We start from the raw sequence: 20516 nt of genomic DNA, 5'->3' as shown, positions 1-20516 counted from the left end.
CCTCCAGTCATTATCCTTAACAAATCTTCTAGATGGCATCAGATGTAACTGGCTGCAGAAGTCCATCTGTAGCATTGCGTAAGCTGTTTTTACATGACCTCAGGCTCATACTGAAATGGTTTCTTGTTCCCCCCATGAAGCCAAACGTTCTCAGTTGTGCTACAGACCAGGACGATACTCTGAGTGATGCCAGACTGTAGCGCTCCCAGTCTGAATATACAAATGGCCAAGCATAAGAAAAAGGAAGCATACACCACATTAATTTTGAGATTTGAAGCACAGAAAAAGGAATTGCCTTCATTCAGACGATACCAAATAGTTGTCTAACTCAGCTGCAAAACAGGCAATTACGGTTCATCTACACAGATCCCACCATGGCCACAGAACCAGACTTCTTACATGACAGAGGTTTCTGCCAGTACTTGCAGTGGTTCAGTGGCATGAATCCTACGGTATCTCAGCTGAATGTAGTTATACATTGTGCACTCTTTAGTTATTTAAAATAAAATAAAAATAAATTTTTATATATATATATTTAAAATCATTATAAATCAAAGGTCTTTCAGTTATGATTCAGAATCTGGATATTGAAAAATGTAATTCATGTAACACTGAAGGCCAGTCGAACACGCATGTGTTAGAGGCTTTAATTTTTAAGCAAGTGCAGGTAAGTAAGAATCCATTACCTTAAATGGATTCTGTTAGATATCATTGTAAATTGGTTTGAATAAGTTCATACCATATAGAGATTTAGGAAGTATTTTTCTTCCTCTTTCCAAACCACTCTCTCCAAGAATATGCAAGCACAAAAGCCAGCTTTTACCCAGCTGGTGGTCTATGGCTATTATTCCTACACCAGTTTCCACCTTAAGCCTGTACAGCAGTTTTCTTTTGGTCTCAAACCCTGTTTTGTCACTGGTCAGCAATACTGTTCTTTTAATGATTAACTGAATGAATTAGCAAGAGAGTCACTGCTGAAAGCTGCGGAACAAGTCACTACCACAAAGGCTGTATTTTAAACTATGAGAGCAAATAGTTACTCACAGTTTACATGAACACTGTTTGAGATAAGAGTGCACATAGTCCTTTTCCTTAAAAAAATAATCAAAAAGCTTTAATCAGCTTTACCACTTAAAAATCAGTCTTCCAGGGAAGAGGCAGCAAGAGATTAAAGCATACTTAAAAACCCACATAACAACTCTAAGGACAATAATCTGCTAATATACACTCCAGCATCTTAAGGTAAGCTTATTGCTACCATGGACATAGGTCCTAAGTGAGACCAGACTGCACCAAAAGATGTACCAAACAGCTGTTGAAAACATGATATAGATGGCGATTTAATATGAATACTCTGAAAAACTTTTGCAATGGAAAACAAACAAACAAACAAACAAACAACGAAACAGTCTACATGAGCAGTGCAGCTTTGCAAATCTGTTAAAGTAACTGTATTCATCACTAATTATTTACTGACACCTCCTAGTGCCTTTCCAGCACCAAACACAATGAGACTATAGTCCTTAATTGATTCCTAGGTGTCAGAATAATACTTATAATACTTTTTTTTTTTTTTAATAAATGCTTGGAAAGGGAAACAGACTTTTCTTGATAGAGATTTTGTATTTCTGTCTTCAAAACACACAAAATAAAGCCTTTCTGGAAATACCTGAATTTTACCTGCCAGTCATCCATAGACAGCACAGTAGTTATCTGAGCCGCATTTGAGCTGCAGCTGCCATACTGCTGTGTTTCACACCATTCTGCTCAATCTATTTCTCTAATCCAGCTCAACGTCAGAGTGTGGGTAAAAACTCTCAACTCTAGACAGGGCAAGATAGCCTTGTTCAGCTGGCTATTGGTCTCAAATGTCTGGAGTTGGTGCATTTCTGTGCCACTAGCTTGCAGGCTGTTCTGTCTGGGGTATGATGAAGACATTGCTCAGCTGAAGAGCAATTTCTCTTCCTACATTTAAGTATGTCCAACTTGCACATCTTGTCTTTTGTTTTATATTTTGGTGCAGGGCTGGAAATTAATGTTCAAGCCAGAACTCCATCACTCATTTGAGCTCCAGACACACCTCAGGTGGCCTTCCACAGATGGGTCGGCACTTCAACCTTCCTCCAGCAGCCACCTCCTGGCTTTGCGCACAGATGCTTCCCAGCATCAGGTGCTTCCCAGCCTCTCTGGGCTCCAGGCATGCTGCTGGGAATACACAGCCCTACAGCCACACGCAGCCCCAGTGAGACATTTCATCAGCTGAAGACGCTAAATGCTAATTTAATACCCTTTTCTCTCCTCCTCATGAGTACTGCCAAGATGGGTCATTTTCTCTCCTTGCCAGTTCTCATGCTGCTGGAGCAAAAAGGTGGCAGCCTCTCTCTGGCCTGATTATCATTATCGCATTCCCAGCTCTACTGTTTGGTATGCTTCACACACCATCCTCAGATCTGGCAACAGTCCTGAGTACAAGACAATTTATACCTTCATTATAATGGCTGTTGTGTCTTTCGCTACTCTGGAATACATTACATGCAGCTGAAACAGAAGTCAAGCAAGCCACTGCCTGCCATCATCTTGTAAAAAGAACAAAAACAGGGGCAAGAAAGAGATAAGATAAATTGTAACATAGATGGTTTTGTTTCCAGGCCTTCTGGAGTCCATGGCAGTCTCCTTACTGGTAAGTACTTCTTTTCTGCATGTGACTGGAAGCAACCTAGGTGTGGGTACAAATATCAGGGACTCAAGAGATGCAGCAGCTCAGTTACAGAAAAAAAAAAAATTCTGTGTATTAAAATGTTTTCCCTCCTTCTAAAGAGCTTGTATGTGCCTTACCGAAAGAAAAATCCATTCAGTTTGTCACTCTAAAGCCACTGGTTCAAAGTGCATAAAGAGTGAGATTTAGCCTTGTGTTGAGATCCTAATAAAAATACCTTGCAGGTGAAACCTGCATTCCCAAATCACACACACACAAGCCAATTTTCCCTTGATCCCTGCCTCCTACTGAAAAATTTTGCAACACATTTCTCAAAGCTAAGTCCTGCACCTGGGGCCACTTAATTGCCTCACTACTTCTTGGACACACCTTATGGTTTGCGTAAGGCCACATGTGCCAACTGCACAGAAAAATGCAGTCCTTAAGGGCAGCAAGCCTGTCTTTTCACCATATTAAGCCACACTAAGTGAAGGCTCAACTAAAACCGATGGTATGGCAGGAGGGAGAGCAGCAGGGTCCACGGCACCACCTCTCTCAAACATAGCACCAGCCTCTGCCCAGCTAAGGCAACCATTAAGCTGAGGTGTGAGTGTGCAAGGGCAAACCGTCCAGGAGAGGAGCAGAAAACAGCTGGATTGTCTAGCATTCTCCCATGATTTGACTTCCTTTAGGGATTTAATAAAGCTCTCCCAGCACACCCTGGAGCCAGTAGCACAGCCCGGGGCATGGGCCAAGGGCAAGCAGCAGCAGTGCTGGGAGGGTTACTGGTCACCCACATTACTCACTGTGGACACCCATAACCTGGGTCCACCTGCCTTCCACCACCTCACCTCACCCCACCCCACGCAGGAATGCCCCTGGTTCATTCCTGATTCAAATGATCACAGAATCACAGAATTTCTAGGTTGGAAGAGACCTCAAGATCATCGAGTCCAACCTCTAACCTAACACTAACAGTCCCCACTAAACCCAGGACGCATTCAGGGTTGCTTGGCCAGGTTTGCTCTTTGTAACACAAGAGCAGTACTGACTTCTGCAGGATCCCAGCCAGTTCTGGGGTATGGGGAAGTGTCTTTACCACTAAGCAGTGGAAAATAAAAAAGGAACAGAGAAACGCCACTCCACTGCTTCCATCCCTGCGACTCCCCACCCACACAGCAGACTAGCTGGGCTCAGTAACACAAGTTCCTCAGTTGTAAGAGCAACGGGCATGTTTCTTCCTGCAGAGGGAACATTTTGCCCACTCTGAGTTGCCAGTGTCCCACCCCACTTTACTTGTTCTGAATGGTACAGACAAGGTGTGCTGCGAGCAGTTTTTACATACTGAGCTCCAAAGAGGACTCTGTATACTACAAATGACTTTTAACAGTATGCAAATGCAAAACCATTTGTGACCAGTAAACAGATCAGATCTCTACCATTTCGGGCTGCACGTGCTTCCCCTGTTCCTGAACAAAACTGGCAATCACTGCAGCAGAGCAGCCAGCTCCTGCAAGAAGCTTGATCCTCCTGGGCTGGCCATTCCTTTCTGCAAACCTGCACAGACCAAACCCCCTGTAGCCAAGGAGAAGTGATAAGCAGCTGTATAGACATACTGCAGTGAGACAAGCCAAATTCATGGGGCCACCGGTTCTTTATGAAATAACCTCAACCTCTTAATGCCATGCTGTCAGGCATTGTTATGTGCCACTTAAGTCGCAGTGCTTAAATAACAACTAGACATGAAACAAATAGTTTCACTTTTCAGACACAACACAGCAAAATACAGGATGTAAAATTGACAGCAGTAAGTTACTGATCCAGTTCTTCAAATCCCAAAGGAGGGCTACTATTAATTGAAATAGATTCATGATTACTAAACTCTATTAGAGGTCTATTATAGGTCTACTGCTATCAGGACTGTCAGAGACAACAGGCCCTAGGATAGGGTATCTGCAATATTCCAGAAAGATTTTCAGTCATTTCCTGGTAGATACTCTCTGCCTGCTGACCATACAGGAAGATATCCAATCTTAACAGGAAGCCTAGCCATGTTGTCATGCTCCTATTTTAATAATGGAAAAGCACATCATTTCTAATTAGAGAAATCTTTGGCAGTGATCTCAAAGGAGAAAAAAAAAAGGAAAAAAAAAAAAAAAGGAAAAAAAAAAAAGTTTTAATGGCAGCATTTTAAAGTGTCCTCTCATTATAATGTGACTATTCTATTTAACATTCCTATTTCTATTAATGTTTACATTAGTGTCAGGATTCCTTGCAACTATAGTTTATTATCCATTTTGTCTGTTTGTTTTGCTAATTAAGTTATTAAGTGTCAGATAGTGACCAAGGAAGATGATCTAATGGTTCCCTTTGCTTTTTATCTTTAAAAAATAGGAAAAAAAAAAAAAAAAGTAAGGTCACTGAACGGGCTGAAACTCATTTTGTGACACAGCCCTTCCAGCTTCTGAGACCTTCAAAAGATTTCAGTCTTTTGCTCCACCTTTGTTTACAGCACAGGTATCCTAAGACTACGTAACCCCATGCGAGTCCAGGCACTGGTATGTGGGACAAGACAGAGCCTGCCAGCAGTTAAGACTGAGAGGCAAGAGTGAGCTTGAACAAGTCTGTCTCGGAGTCAGCCCCAGCGCGCTCCCAAACTCTGCCACTGCCACACACACCATTTCTATCCCCATGACTCAGTGCTTCCCTGCTGCCCCCGCGGGGCTCTCTGCACAACACAGTGGGGGTAGGGGCATCTGAACTACATACAGATGAGGAGGAGGGTGGGCAACAACTCTTTTCAGAGCACTGTGCACCTTAGTGAGCAAGGGTGAAGGCTTCATCTAGCACAGCTCTCCCTGGGGATGCAGCACCAATGGGACATCAGCATTGCATCCAGAGATGGTAGGCACCAGCACAGCTAAATGGTAACCAAAGGCAAATAACTACTTTTGTAACAAGTCAGGCATTTCCATATAACTAGGAAGGAGGTCACAAGTTAGCAAATACATAAGAGCACAGCCATGGGTATGTGCTCCCTGGCTGGCGCCACTCCACCAACCAGGACAACCCCAAAGACACTGGGTAAACTGTGTTATTGTCAACCTGTGCACTGTGCTTCCAAATGCACAGCGATGCTCCTAAATGCTGAGTGATACCACAACAGCCAATAGTTTGGCCCATAAAATCAACAGGGAAATGAATCATACATGGCAATCACAAGAAAACACTAATGACAATCTATTACTCATCCAAATATCAAGGGAAAAAGGAATTGTTTCCCAAAAATTAAATAGGGGAACTCTTCTTAAGTAATACAACCAGCATCTCCTGGCCTGACACAGAGAACATAGTTCTCTCAGAGATACGAGTAATTTCAAGTGGGTCAAGTCTCCCATTAATCCCTTGTGCAGAACACAACTCTGGTATTTTTCCAGGCAGAACAGTACTGGGAGATGCAGCAAAAGTGTCCAAGTTTCATTACACTTGTAACAGATCAACCATGCATGCCCAAAGTTTTTGTACTCCCATGTTGCTGCTTCTCCCCAGAGGTTTGCTCTCCAACAACTCTGACTTGAAAAACCGTCCCCTCCTCTCTGCCTAATGTGTTGCAGGGGGGCTCAGATTATCCTTCCCTTATCTTGTCTTGAGGTGCATCTTCCTTTCTCAAAAAAAAAAAAAAAAAAAAAAAAAAAAAGCTGTTTAAGCAGAAACAATCAGGCCTTATTCACTTGATAAAGGCTGTTTTGATGAATATACATTGCACAATGCAGACTGTTGCATTCTTGCAACATAAGACGCTTCTCTGAGTCTTCTACGCTTTATGCATATGTGAGATGCTTAGTACAATGGCATCCTTGTATTCACACAACTTTGGGCTTGTGTTGGAAAAAAATGAAGAGAGCTTCCAGAATTGTAGAGAGATCAAAGGTTGAAGCCAGGCACTAATGACCTAATAGGCAAAGGTCTAAATGTCAGCAAACCCCCTAGCCCTGGAGGAGAGCTCTTAGTATGCTTGCTGCTGGTTTTCGATTACTGCTGCATTTTTGTCTCTTCTCAGCTCTTACCCCACTTTTTTTTTTTTTTTTTTTTTTTTGTAGCAGATCCACAGATTCTCTTATTTCCTTAAAGTGCAAAAAAATAAGATTGTAGAATTGTATTGCTTTTCTCTCGTTGCTCTTTTGCAATCATGCAGTAATTTCATCTGAGGCTTGCAGGTTTCTGAAAAACACTGTGAAACTGTGGCATTTCAGCCAACAGCAGCCTGACACCACTACCAGCACCTCAGTAAGCCTTGGAATCAAGCCTTTCAACCACTGAGCACTGCTTGTAAGTGTGAACACCATCAGCAACAAACAACACACAGCAAAGTCTTAGCGCAATAAATAAATAAATCAATGAATAAATAACGGTTCTCAAGTACAGTTTTAACTTAAGAGCACTGGTACAACACAGAACTAAATATATATGCTACCACTATCTGTTTTTACGCTGTTCAGGAAATAGTGATCTACACGTATTCTTTCCTGCTGCATAGCTTTTCTGTAATATTAAGGTGTTAATGCTTCTCTGCCTAATATAGAAGGTGTTAATGCTCACAGATAATAAGAACTGTGGGATGGAAGATAACGTTGTCATAGACTCTGCTTGTTCTCATGGTAGTCCTGAAGCATTTGAATGACCTCACCTGTAAGCTTCCTGAATGCTGTACCCCATTTTGTAAAGCAGACTCTTGGTTTTCCAGAAAAAAATGCTATAAGAAAGCATTCTGGAAAAAGTACTGTTTATAGCTGAAGTCATTATTTTATTGTTGACTTTAATTCAAGCCACTTTTTTGCCTAGAAATACAAATGTGCTGGTTCTATTTTGTATTTGAAATGAGGGTCAGTGATATTCACAATAAAGGGGAAAATACTATAAATCCACATAATACAGAAGAAGCAAAATAATTTTGTAAGAGGAACTTTTGGACATTAAAATATCTGTAAAAGCCATCACACTCAAAGCATGATCAAGCACATTTTGAACGTATAAATCCAGGTAATCTATGTGTACCCAATAGCTGGAAGCATCAGGTGAAAAGTATGAGACTTAAGGAATTTGGCAGATGTATCCCAGATAGCTAAGGAAGAACAAGTTTATAAATTTTCTGCTCCGTGTTGTGATTGGTGCTTAGTCAAAATTGGCAGTAGCTAAATACAGCAAGTATTGGTGAAAGTACTCAGGCTCAACAGCTAACACAATATTACACCAAGGAAGACAAGGAAGAAGTCAAACAGGCAGACATCCACTCACACACACATCAATCTCAATCTCTTTGATGACTCAGCCAGTACTTAGCACTTCATCTATGATAAGCAGCGTATAATCTTGTTGCACAATGGTGTAGCCTGTTATTTCTATAAGTCTTCCCTTTTCAGAAGTTTTACACAACCATGAAGCAGTGTTGTGGAAAGCATGCTGGCAGCAATACAAAGATCCCACTGATGTGAAAGCCAAAGCCTTTTTTATAAGCCGGGTGGTCAGGCTGCCAAGTAATGCTGTTTGTTAATGCTCTGCATTACTAAACACTGTTCTTCTATGTATGATGGTTAAAGCTAATACTGTGTTTGACAGCAATATGCAATATAATAGGTAATATCTGAATGAAGCAATCTGTATTTTTTTAACTATACTTTGCTAGCCTGAGAAGGGATTCCACTAAAACATAATTTCCAGTTTACATTCTGTAATTCTAGAGATAGAGAACAAGCAGAAGTCTTTGTACCTATCAAATCAAATCAATTTTCAAGTCAGGTGGGGTCCAGATCTTTCCCTGAGAAGCCACCAGTTGGAATCATAGATCAGTGATGGCACATTGCTCTTAGTTTAAGTTTCCCACACCTCAGAGGATGCAGTAACCTTGTGAGGCTATAAAAGATCAACCACTTCCTAGATAATGCAACAGATTTTGCAGGAAACCACCAAGGGGGAAGAAGAGGACAGAAAGCAGGGAAAGCCTGCGTAACCTTTATAATGCAAGGAGGTTTCTTCACCTCTGTTCACCCATCCTTTAACGCCCCCATTTGGGCTGCAGGAGTTGCACTGGCTTTCACCACTCATCGCTACAGGCTCAATGCCCTGCCAGGCAGACACCGGGGTGCAGGGAGCACGATGCAGAGCTCTCTGCTGCTGCCCTTCAGACTCCTGCCCAGCTCATGCGTGCACCCAGGGCTGGCAACAGCACCGCAGGGTGAGCCCCAGCAGGATGGGTGCCAGTCCCCGTGACTGTACCAAGTGCTCACGCCCCTTATCCTAACTCCAGAGCTGGGTTAGAACCAACGAAAGCTTTTGCCCCAGAACTATGTGGAATGTGACACACAGACTGATCAATCAGAGCATTTAAAAACAAAATTTCTATACTCAACATGTTATGTAAGAGCTAGTATCAGAAAATCAGGCAGAGGATGTAAGCTGTAGACCTTTATGCTATGTTCAAGAGGACTTTCCAAAGTTTCATTTTCACAAAAGGACTGTTGCCAAAAGTTTGGAAACAGACCAAGAAATTAAGTTTTTCAAGCTCGGATTAAGTACTACTTTAGGAAACAAGAAACAGGAGAGGAAGATTTTAAGGTAACATTTATAAATCTACAGTGCAGCCAAGTGGACACATTTAGAAAGCACTTATCCATTAATCAGATTGCCACAATAGCAGTATTTGTGCAAGAGAAGTTGCTGTGCTCCAGTTGCAGACAGGAAAAAAAAATAAACACCCATTTGGCAACAACCTCATTTTGAAGTTTCAGTTTCACCGGAAAGAAAACCCAGGCATTGCTCTCCTCTTTGTAAGAAAAGTTCATTGATGCAAATGGGGAGTTAGACAAGGATGTTTCTCTTCAGTAAATACTCATAAATGCTGAGTGCAGATGCCCAAACACTACCTTCCCTTCAGGCAACTCTTGAAGGGATCACACTATTCCCCCTGCAGGTCCTCGGGAGAAGTGGCTGACTTCTGATACCCGTGAGCACAGTTTAGAGCTGCCTGGCAAAACTGTTAAAATTATTTTTCTGATTTTTTATGAAGACTGTTGTGGTTTACAGTGACTCCAATTTCAGACATCCATTTTCAATAGTTTAAATGAGAGAGAGTAAGAACAGGTGTATAACCAGTGTTATGGCAAAGAAGGTTTTCCTCCCAGCTTTCATGAGTACACCGATTTACTTTCACCTTCAAACAAATGCCATCATCAGGGAGAAAATCCAGGTTTCCAGAACCCCCTGCTAAAGCTGTCAATGCAAAACCCTACATTTGTGTATGTAAAGTAACTAAATATTGCTATATGTCATTGTGAAGTTAAGCAACAGACATGATTTATATTTGTTTTTAAAACATAATGTTATATTTAACTGTTTCCTTAACAACTCCCATGAGTGTGTGGCTCACCCTTGCAGTAAAAGAAAATAACAACAGTAATGTCAAAAAAAAAAAAAAAAAGACAATAAAATGCCAGAGAGACAGCAAGAAAACAGCATATGGCCAGACATGTCACCTGAAAGATGGTCAGATATGTCACCTGAAGAGGAAAGGTCCGATGTATTTGACTTCTTATAGTATGCTTAAACAACTGCTGGGCAGCACATTAGGCAAGCAGGACATAAGTAGGCACAGTAGCTTATTTATTTACCTTCTGCTATCAGTTCATTAAGCAAATCAGCAATGCTAATATATTTGTTGAAGCTTTGTATTTCTCTGAAGAACTGCTAATTACAACACAAGGTTATTATTAAGTCTCTGCAGTGCTCTAAGAAACTTAACAAGGTCACGCAAGCCATGGATCAACAAAAAAACATTTTCATATTAAAGACAGATACTCTTACAGACTGCTAAATGGTCTCTATGCATCTCTCCCCAGAACACCAAGGACACTTTTACAAAGTTAGCATTCAAAAATGTTTAGTACCTTCTTCACACAAAACAAAACCAAAAAATGAAGTTCCATAACAGTAAAGCAAACTCTGGTTCAACTTTATGCTGTTTTTATATGTTTATATATTTTTTTATAACTAAACTCAAATATCTGGACTGCAAAACACTTTGTTACCTGTCCCTCCCCACTGCCACTCGAGTGGTGACTGCATTCTTCTTCCCCCTTGCCTCTAGAACCAGACAAGGATCACACTTCACAGTACTCACCGCCCACCCCTGAGCTCCCCAACCACCAATGTAAGAACAGAACTTAACATTTATACAAGTGCTAGGTGAGGACCTCCTGGCAGCTACAGTTAGTTACCAGCTGGAGTAATGCTTCCTGTTACACCTATTTTACCTTTCTGGAGTTTGTCCAGGAAAAGTCTGGCTTCATCACTGCATGCAGGAAAGATTAAATTGTGTTTTCTTCTTGACCAGGGGAAGCTGGTGCCTCCCTGCCAGCAAAGCTGTGCTGGCTTCCAGCAGGTGGAAGCGTGCCGTCTCATGGGAAGAAGCTTTTTTCTTGACAACACAGCTGTGAAGACACCTTTCTTTCTGTCCCTGCTCTGGGGCATCAAGACTAGATCAACTATCACAGGGGTCAACAACCAGGACAGGGCAATGCTCCCCACTGTGTTTTTCTTTCCTGAGTCAAGCTGGCTAATAACATGGCATACAACTCTTAGGGAGAGAGATGGCAACATCCAAATGCCTTCTCCTGCAGCAGGCTGTGAAATTCACAGCCACAGCAGTGCTGGGTTTCCATGCAGTTCACATACATACATACACACACAGCCAAAAGAGCTATGACAGAGAAGCTGTGCTGTAGGGAGAGGGCCTGAGACCACTTTTCTTCTTGCTACTGAAATGTTTTCTGTCAAAAACATGTCAAAAACATGTTTACTTGGTCGGATATACAGAATGATGTATAATGGAAGAGTTGAGAAACTAGATCTAGGTCTGGATTTGCAGTCTCTGGATGCTAAGAGTCCCATTGTTTTAAACCGTGCAAGCCCACCACCAGCTCCATCACAGTTTACTGTTTCACGCAAAGCCACCTCTAACATTGATGAGCCAGCTGTCTAAGCAGGCAGTGGTGGCAGTGGTGTGAATCAGGTCCAGTGGGAATATTGCATACAGCACCGTGGGTGATAGCATATGCCTCCTTTACAAAAATCCTTTCGCATTGGTCATGAAAACCATAGACACAAAAAAGACAGTCTATAATTTCCACACAAGCCACCCAGAAGAAATAGCTTGTTGAAAAAGAGAAAACATTTGTCTCCCTCTGAGTCCTTTCAATAGCAAACTATACAGAATCACATAGATTTGGGCAGCATGTCCTCATGGACAAGAATAGACTTAGTCTGCATGCTGTACCCACCCTGAACTTACTTGTAGAGTAGTTCTTCTTAAGAAAGTAAATTCACATTCACCAACTCCCAAGGAAACGCCTCTAAATGAAATGCCAGCTATCTGTTGTTTGCAATACAATTATTGTAGTTATTCAGACAGGTTTGATCTACAGAGCTTTTTAAAGTAGGATAGAAAATCCAGCTCTGGAAGCTGCCAGGTAAACAAGACTGCAGGTATTTCAGTGTTCAATTCAGTAAGAAAAGGCAAGTATGCCACAGATACAAAAACATATTTCACAGCTCCTGTACTGCAGAAAAGACGAACAAAAGCACTAAATCTCTCAGGGAAGAAGCATTTCCTCTTCAGTCTTTCCCAGATGGTTGAACAGCCACATGAATGTATAACAGTATGAATATGAACATATTCTGTGACATCTGTTTGTTCAAAGCATACAAGGTCTCACTGCATAGATTTCCAGGCACAACAGGCCACCCAAAATGTTGTGCCTCACACCAAATACTACCTACCTTCAAAACACAGGCCATGATTTTCAGCGGTGCTGAAAAGCTAAAGCAACTGGATATATCTGCTGTAGCTATACAGAATTCCTAAGGAAAACCTGCATATAACAGTGTGGTCTTGGACTTGGCAGTGTTTTCACTCACAGCCCCAGCCCTGATGATGAGTTCCTTACGCTGTGTACTGCTCCCTGCATATATCCTTGTGCCACATCAGCCACCATCTGCTCTGTCACATATGGTGCATACAGCATTTTGGGACACATCTGTTAGTTAGAAGCCAGGGTTTACATTTTATCATTGTAGCTATTCTGTGTACCACCTCCCTGTGTGGACACAGTTTGCAGAATGCCTTCCTTCTGCTTAAATTAAACCACTTCCACAACAGGTTACTCTAACAGCCCCAAAACTTTACTTTTATTTTCACACCCTAGTGTATTCCTTGCTACATGCCTTGTCCAGCCAAGCCATTAGATAAGCGCACCCCTTCACTTTCTTAGTGAACATGTAAACCAACGGTAACAGCCTTTGTAAAACCAAAAAATTACCCTTCTAAATATCTTTCTCTTTCTAACTGGAGCGACCAAATTGCATTCACACAGAATTAATACAAGTTGCCTCAGAAAATCAAGTCTTTTCCATTCCTAGTCTTTGAGAGTTAAAAGAGAGCTCATATAGAAAGCAAGTGAGCCAACCAAAGCATTCTCCTTTTTCCCTTTTCCTATGTACCATATGTTAACTGTTTGATCTGTCAATTAATGAGCACTGGGAATACAAAAATAAATGTTAAACCTCCAAAAAAGGAAGTATGCTTACCACTTAAGTGTACAGCTTTGAACTACAGGATAGATGTCCCATCAGATGCATTAGCACGGAACAGTGGGGACATCCTGTGGCCACTTATTTTATTTACACTTGAATGTTCCCATTATTAATATTTTCAATTGATTTGTTCAACCAGTTTTGCAAATTGTATGCAAAGTCACTTAATAATGTAAGAAGGCCTGAAGACAATAGAGTTTTCTTAGCTAACGTCCCATCTACCACATCATGTAATTCCTTATTGGAAATTGCTGTGCCCTACCTCAGTATTCAATACTTTCCATTCTCTCTCTCATTCTGTGTTATACAATTTCCCATTAAAATAAAAAAAATAAATAAATTAGGGAGCTTGAGCTAGTCTAGGTGGCAACACTAACCCCTGACAGCCATGCATACATGTCAAAAGCAACATTGTAATTTCATTTATTTAGATTTATAGCAGTGTTCATAAAAGGCATGTAATTCTCAGATCCAGGCATTCTGCCAACAGGAAAATACTATCCAATGAAGTACATGTGTAAAGCACCTGCCAATAGTGTAAGCTAAGAAACCACAAGAAAATGAAAGGCAGAAACACTTGCGAATCCAAACACAGCTCCTTTCATCCCCTTCCCTCCAAAGGAGAAGAATTTTAGGATAGATGTGTGTGCAGAACATGAGGTTCAGAGTATCTCATGGACAACTCACTGCCACAAACCTCCTCTGTTTTCATACTTCCAGCCATACAGCTTGAGGAAAAGGGTCCCCCAGCCAGTTCATGGGACGGCTGTGGCTCTGTAAGTCCAGTTCGCCTTGACTTACTCACTGGTGACCATGTTGACTTGGCCACTTTTTAAAACAAAAAGAAAATGAATTTCAAGGACAGTTTTTTTATTTGTTTTGTTTTGTGGTAGTAGGTACATATTTCTCACTACAGGAAAGAAGAAAATTTTTCTTTTAGATTTATGTCTTCAAGCAATTCACCGGCTCTACCTAAATGGCCTACAAAGGCTGGGCATAGCCACTGGCAAATCCCAGAACACATGCCCAAGTGCTCTCATGAAGAGCTCTAGAGTCTGCACCACCCACAATTTGGGTCCATTTAGTGTGTTATTCCAAATGGAAGCCTTCATCTAGTATTCATCTCAGGTGTGTTGCAGCTGTATAATCCACTCAGGAGGCATGGTTTTGTGCATATCTTCCTTAAAGAACAATGAATATTCTGTTCTTCCAAGCAAGACGTTCACGTTTTCCAGCAGGGACAGACCTTGCTATTTGCCCGTCAAAGGAGGCATCAGTTCAAGAAACAGGCTGCAGCAGAAACTGCACTCCACACCTCAAATACTCCGCTGGTACTACAAATCAGAATTCATCTGAGCACATTGAGGAGATACAACATTTCTCAGTTCCAAATAGCATTGTCCACTAAATTGAACCTTAAAATAATCACACAAAGTAAAACCAAAGCAGTCCAGGTTATTTTCCATGTTGAACAGCTTGCTTAAACTGTGTTTAGACTGTAGAGGTAGGGATTGTGCAGATGTTACCATGAGAAGGCAAAAAAATCTTTTCTCTGCTACCTGTGACAAATGGAGCTCATCATGACACAAATGATCAACTCAGACTAGATCTGTTCCCACAAAACACAGCTCTCTTCTTTCACATTTGTCATCTCCAGCAAAATTAGAAATGACTTAATGATTCATCCTGAGTGTTTTTCCTGCATGATCTTACTAAAGGTTTTTGCCATCTAAATATTCACACACCAAGCATTTTAAATAAAGATTTACTTGTGGATAAACCTGAATTTGCTCAAATCCCCTAGGAGGTGGGCTCAGATCCATTTGCTCCAGTGTGTATACATGTCCGCAGACACGGCTACAAAGCCTGAAGCTGGTTAATATTGCTAAATAACAGTATAAAAAGTATTTCCTAGCTGTTCTACCAACTCCCTGCCTGTTGAAAAAAAAGAATATAGCTTTTGTCAGTTCTGCTACTTTGGTACAGTTGGCTATGAAAAAAAAATAATCTGGAAACACGAGAGGTGGTCAGAGCAGCCAGAAAGGCCTCACTTCAGCACTGGGGGGGACTTCATAGCCTTAAGAGGCAAGAGCAACTGCCCAAGCACGCTCTGCTTTATTCCCCAAATGTGTGGAGGGCTGATGCTTTAACACCCTCTTGTTCTGCACACACACCTCCCATTCCACCCTCTCCCATCTGTAACAATAAGTAGACCCCTGAATATGCTGTTATTTGACACTCGCCCCAACGCATCAGGCTGTGCATTTCCTCAATATAGTACAAGGAAACAAGGGAAGAACACCTGTGATAAATAACACTGGGCAAATCCACTATTAAAAATCCTGGATTGTGCTCCAGTCTGCAAAGGCTTCTACTGAAGAAAGGTGCTGAGCTGCCAGCAAATCTTCACTGAGAAAGAGAAGCTGAGGCCAAGACAGTTTAATAAACAACTCTGAAAGGATTTTACAGAGCCCATGTCTCCTATCACACTTGTGTAAGCTGTTTACATCAAGGAGCTAAGAACTGAAACCTTGGGGAGCCAAGCAAGGGGGCATATTCTTCCCAGAAGAGTTTGTGAGTTTTGGAATGAAGTAATCTGATGCACAGATGGATGAGACAATAAACAGTTTTTGGAGAGGCAAATGGTAACACTGGATTCTGAAACTAAGCACAGCAGGTAGCAAGCTTCTGGATGGGTGTTGAAAAGACTCATGCAGTTTCCTAAAAGCTGATACACTTAATCCCTCAGACAAGGAAGATTTAACTGTTGCCATTATTAATACCAGATCCGTTGTACCATAGGTACAATGCTAGCATAAACCCTCCCCACAGCTTCATGTGACACAAGATTTAAATGACCTTTCTATTATGAAGACCAATGCTCAGGACCATGCCAGGCACTGTATCACTATGAATCCACTGGAAAGCATTTCAGAAAGCCATGAAAAGAAACTTGTACTTGTTAATGTGCCATTGCAGCAGAGACTACTGTCTAATTAATTTTTTTAACATTGTCAGAACAAATAGCAAGCCCATTTCCCAAGATTCATCAGATTCCCACTGAAATAAGTGAAATAAATTGTTCAGAGAGGTGTGGGATTATAATGGATAAAATAATAAACACAGCAACAGTGGATTAAAAACTAATCTCTTTCTTAATGCTGAGTGTGGTTCTCTTCAAGTCAAACTTGAGATAAAACATCATGGGACAACTTGCTGTGCTGATCCCTAGGTTAAATCTACACCAAATATATAAAGACTGGGGACACCAGGCTTTAATTGTGTTCACATTTATCTCAGATGAGGTCTGATTTAGGAGGAGAAGCACAATAATAATATTAATTAATAATAATAATAACAAAACATACCAGGTAGGCGTTGCTGTAGACTTTTCTGAGTCATATACAGTTGCCCTGTAAAAAAATAAAAATAAATAAATAAATACATGTGTACTGATCAGCTGGAGGGAGGGATGATGATTTTGAAGAGTGATGGTACTTTCTCGAGCCTGTACACAGTGTGTTCGGTATATTTGATAAAGAATGCCCACAGTCCTAGCAGCATGTGGATGCTTCTGAAACAGAAGTAAAACAAAGTGAAACACCAACAAAGCCGCTCACCTGTTCTGCAGCCCCAGGCAATGAGAGCTGCACGGTTACGTAAATAAACCTCACAGCCTGGTCTTTGAACACTGACCTCCTCTGCAGTGCAGGGCGAGCGCCCTTCTGTCGTGGGCAACCGAACGAGCAGGCTCCAGGAGAGGCTCGGTTGGGCTGATCCACGCGTTGCTGCTCACGGGACACAAGTGACACCACACGGCCTGTCACCCCGGCACGGAGCAGGGCTGACGGGCACGCAGCACACCCCTCCGCTCCCTCCTTCGGGTTTAACCGCTCGCCCTGCCCCCCCCCCCCAGCATCACACACCGCTTCTGACGCGGGGACAGGCGGAGGTAGGAGCGGCGCGGAGATCTCCACACGACCCACGTAGCCGTGGGCCACCGGCTCCCGTTCTGCCCCCTCACTCCCGAATAACACCGAGCAGGCTGCGCGCTGCGAGCACCCGGCGCAGTCCTTAATTGCCTCAAAAAAAATTGCGGTTGCTTTTTTTTTATTATTATTTTTTTTTTTTTTTCCCCGCAGCACCCGGACGAACACCCACAGCCGCTCCCCGCCTTCCCGGCCCGGCCCCGCTCACCTCAGCGCCCGCCGCCTCAGAAGCGCCCCGGGGGAGCCGCCCGGCGCCGTCGCCGCCTCACGGTGAGGCGCTGTGAGGGGCTGAGGCGGGCGCGAGCGGGACCGTTGAGGGGCCACGCGCCGGGCGCGAAGGGCGCGAACATGAGGGGGGCACGCGGGGAGCACGCGGGGGGCACGAGGGGAGCACGCGGGGAGCACGCGGGGGACGCCTGCCCCGTGCAGAGGCAGCGCGGCCACGGCGCCCCCGCCCCGCTGCGTGCCCCCTCCCGCAGGGGGGCGCCACCCGCGGCCGGGGGCTGCCGGCGCCGCGCGGGCGTTGCTGCGGCCGCTCCCCCCGCCAGAGGGCGGCCGAGGCCAGCGCCGCCGCCTCGCCCGCCCCGACGGAGCGGCGCCGCCGGCAGCGGGCAGGGGCGGCCGCCGCCGTGCCGGGCTGTGTGGCGGCGGGCACCGGCTGCCCAGCGGGCGCCGTCGGCGGAGGCTGCGCGAAACGCTCGGTGCGCCCCGACGGGGCGGCCGGACCGCTCCTGGGCCGGCAGGGAGGGACCCCGGGCGGGGATGGGAGCGCCCCGTCGGGGCGCGGGGACCGGCAGGGAGACGGGGAGCAGCGGGACGGGACGGAACGGGACGGGGCGGGACGGGACGGGACGGGACGGGACGGGGCGGGGCGGGACGGGGCGGGGCGGGACGGGACGGGACGGGGCTGCTGCGCGTCCCCGCGCGGTGCGCGCCCCCGGTGCCGCACGTCCCCGCGCCCGCGGGGCCGGGGCGCGCGCGGGCGCCCTATTGGCCGTTGCTAGGTGACGTGCGGCGCGGCCACGTGACCGGTGTTAAATGCCGCCCCGGCGGCGCGCGGCGCCGCAGAGCCCGTCCCGCTGGCGGCGGCGGGAGCGCGGCTGCCCGCCCCGGCCCGCCCCGGCCCGGCCCCGCGGGCGCGCAGCGCGGCGCGGCGAGGCGAGGCGGGCATGGTGGGCATGGTGCCGCGGCCCTGACCTCCGCGCCCCGGTGGGGACGGCCGCGGGGCGGCGGCCCGTGCCCCGTGCCCCGGCGGGAGGGCGGCGGGCGGGCGGGGGCGCGGGATGACCGGCGTCCTGGAGAGCCTGGTGCCGGACATGCACGCCAGCCAGATCTCCGCCGGCGGCTACCAGCAGCAGCAGCAGCAGCAGCAGCAGCACGGCGGCCTGCACAAGCCGCAGGAGTCCCCCACGCTGCCCGTGTCCACCGCCACCGACAGCAGCTACTACACCAACCAGCAGCACGGGGCGGCGGGGGGGCCGCCCTACGGCCCGCTGGGCTCCTACCCCTACGCGGCCGGCGGCGCCGCCCCCTACTCGGCCAAGGCCGGCTACGACCTGGGCTACGCGGGCGCGTACGGCTCCTACGGGCCCTACGGCGCCAGGGCCTCCCCGGCCAGCAACGACCCCGGTACGTCCGAGCCCCGGGGGGGGCCCGCGGGAGCCCGGCGGGGCCGCGCTCGGGGCCCCGGGGAGGGAGCGGGGAGGGCGCTCGTGCCCGGCGGGGCCGCCCCGACGGGGCGGGCGGTGCCGGCGGGCAGGGCCCGGGGCGGCGGGGGCGCCCGTCCTCACCGGGACCGCCGCGTGTGCCGCAGCAGAGAAGGAGGACTGCGAGCCGGAGATCAGGATAGTGAACGGCAAGCCGAAGAAAGTGCGGAAGCCGCGGACCATCTACTCCAGCTTCCAGCTGGCGGCCCTGCAGCGGCGCTTCCAGAAAACCCAGTACCTCGCCCTGCCCGAGAGAGCGGAGCTGGCGGCCTCCCTCGGCCTCACCCAGACGCAGGTAGGGCCCTCCCGCCGCGGGGCCCCGGCACCTCCCGTCCCGACGGGGCCGGGGCGGGCGGGCGGGCGCCGTCGGGGCGCGGGAGGGGGTTTCGGCCCGCGGCGCCTCGACGGCCCGGGGCGGGCCGGGGGCCGGGGGCCGGGGGCCGGGGGGTGTCTGTCTCGAGGCCGAGCCGGCGCCGGAGCCCGCGGAGCTGCGGAGCCCGCCCGGCCCCGGCGCGGCGGCGGCCAGCTGACGCGGCTCTCCCCCCAGGTGAAGATCTGGTTCCAGAACCGCCGCTCCAAGTTCAAGAAGATGTGGAAGAGCGGCGAGATCCCGGCGGAGCCCCCCCCGCGCCGCAGCGCCTCGCCGCCGCCCCCCGCCTCGCCCCCGGCCTGGGACTTCGCCGCGCACCCGCGCACGCCGGGCGGCCCCGCCAGCCCCAGCCCCGCCGCCGCCTTCCTCGGCACCTACCCCTGGTACCCGACGGCGCCCGGCGGCCCCGCGCACCTGCCGGCGGCCGCCCCCCTCCCGCAGCCGCCGCAGCCCCCGCACCACCACGGCGGCGGCATCTTCTAGGCGCCGCAGAGACTCGAGCCCGCGGGGCCCCGACGTGCAGCACTGGTGCTTTGGAGCAGCCCCGTCCCGTCCCGTCCCGTCGCGGCACCGGACCGAGCTCCCCCCAACGCCCCCCGCAGCCGAAGTGAGCAGTGTGGGACCGGCGCTCCTCTCCCCTCCTTCCTCCCCGTCTTTCTCGTCAAATCACCAGTGCAGAACTTTGCTTAATTTTATTTTTTATTTTTTTAAAGTTGATAGGTGCCTTTGCGGAAGACCTCATTTTGATGTTGGGGACTAAACAAAAAAATAATAATAAAACGATAAAAAAAAAAAAAAGATAAATAATTTTTATATGTAGATTTAAAACGAGAGCCTCCCGTGTTTAAGTTGTCCCTTGTAGCCGTGTAGGAAACAGCCCGGCGAGGGGGGTCTCCCGCCCGCACGGTGCTTTCGGGCGGGGGTCGGGCCCCGACGGGGCCCCCCCGGCAGCCCCCGGCCCTGCCCCGGCGCGGTTCGCCGTTCAGACCCGTGAAACGAAACGAAACAAAAAAGGGTATTTGGGGTTATTTATTATGGAAAACTTAAACACTCTTTAATGTTTCTTTTACGATAAGCAGAGATTATTTAAATAAATTATTGTTTCCATGGTG

The 20516-nt window shown here is 46.8% G+C and overlaps 2 protein-coding genes across 3 annotated transcripts in view; one reads left to right on the top strand and one right to left on the bottom strand.

The window, feature by feature from the left end:
• Positions 1–17589, bottom strand: part of ITGA6 (integrin subunit alpha 6) — a 129135-nt gene extending 111546 nt beyond the window's left edge. Inside the window, exons 1-2 of the mRNA XM_072040941.1 lie at positions 17537–17589; positions 16708–16752 (exon numbers count right to left, since the gene is read on the bottom strand). The gene's annotated coding sequence lies outside the window, so the exon portion shown is untranslated. The remainder of the gene's footprint in view (positions 1–16707; positions 16753–17536) is intronic.
• Positions 17590–18455: 866 nt separating this feature from the next.
• DLX2 (distal-less homeobox 2) lies at positions 18456–20516 on the top strand. Of its 2 annotated transcripts, none has more exons than XM_027462145.3 (3): positions 18456–18957; positions 19145–19329; positions 19582–20516. In XM_027462145.3, exons 1-3 carry the CDS (start codon positions 18612–18614, stop codon positions 19885–19887), a joined length of 837 nt encoding a protein of 278 aa, XP_027317946.1. In that variant the 5' UTR covers positions 18456–18611; the 3' UTR covers positions 19888–20516. The 2 variants fall into 2 exon arrangements, with proteins under 2 accessions (XP_027317946.1, XP_027317945.1); XM_027462144.3 differs by having other exon boundaries at positions 18457–18957; positions 19142–19329.

The sequence above is a fragment of the Anas platyrhynchos genome, chromosome 7 (assembly GCF_047663525.1).
Source record: "Anas platyrhynchos isolate ZD024472 breed Pekin duck chromosome 7, IASCAAS_PekinDuck_T2T, whole genome shotgun sequence".
NCBI lineage: Eukaryota > Metazoa > Chordata > Aves > Anseriformes > Anatidae > Anas > Anas platyrhynchos.
The sequence above is the reverse complement of the archived record's forward strand: the minus strand, read 5'-3'. Positions and strand labels throughout refer to the sequence as shown.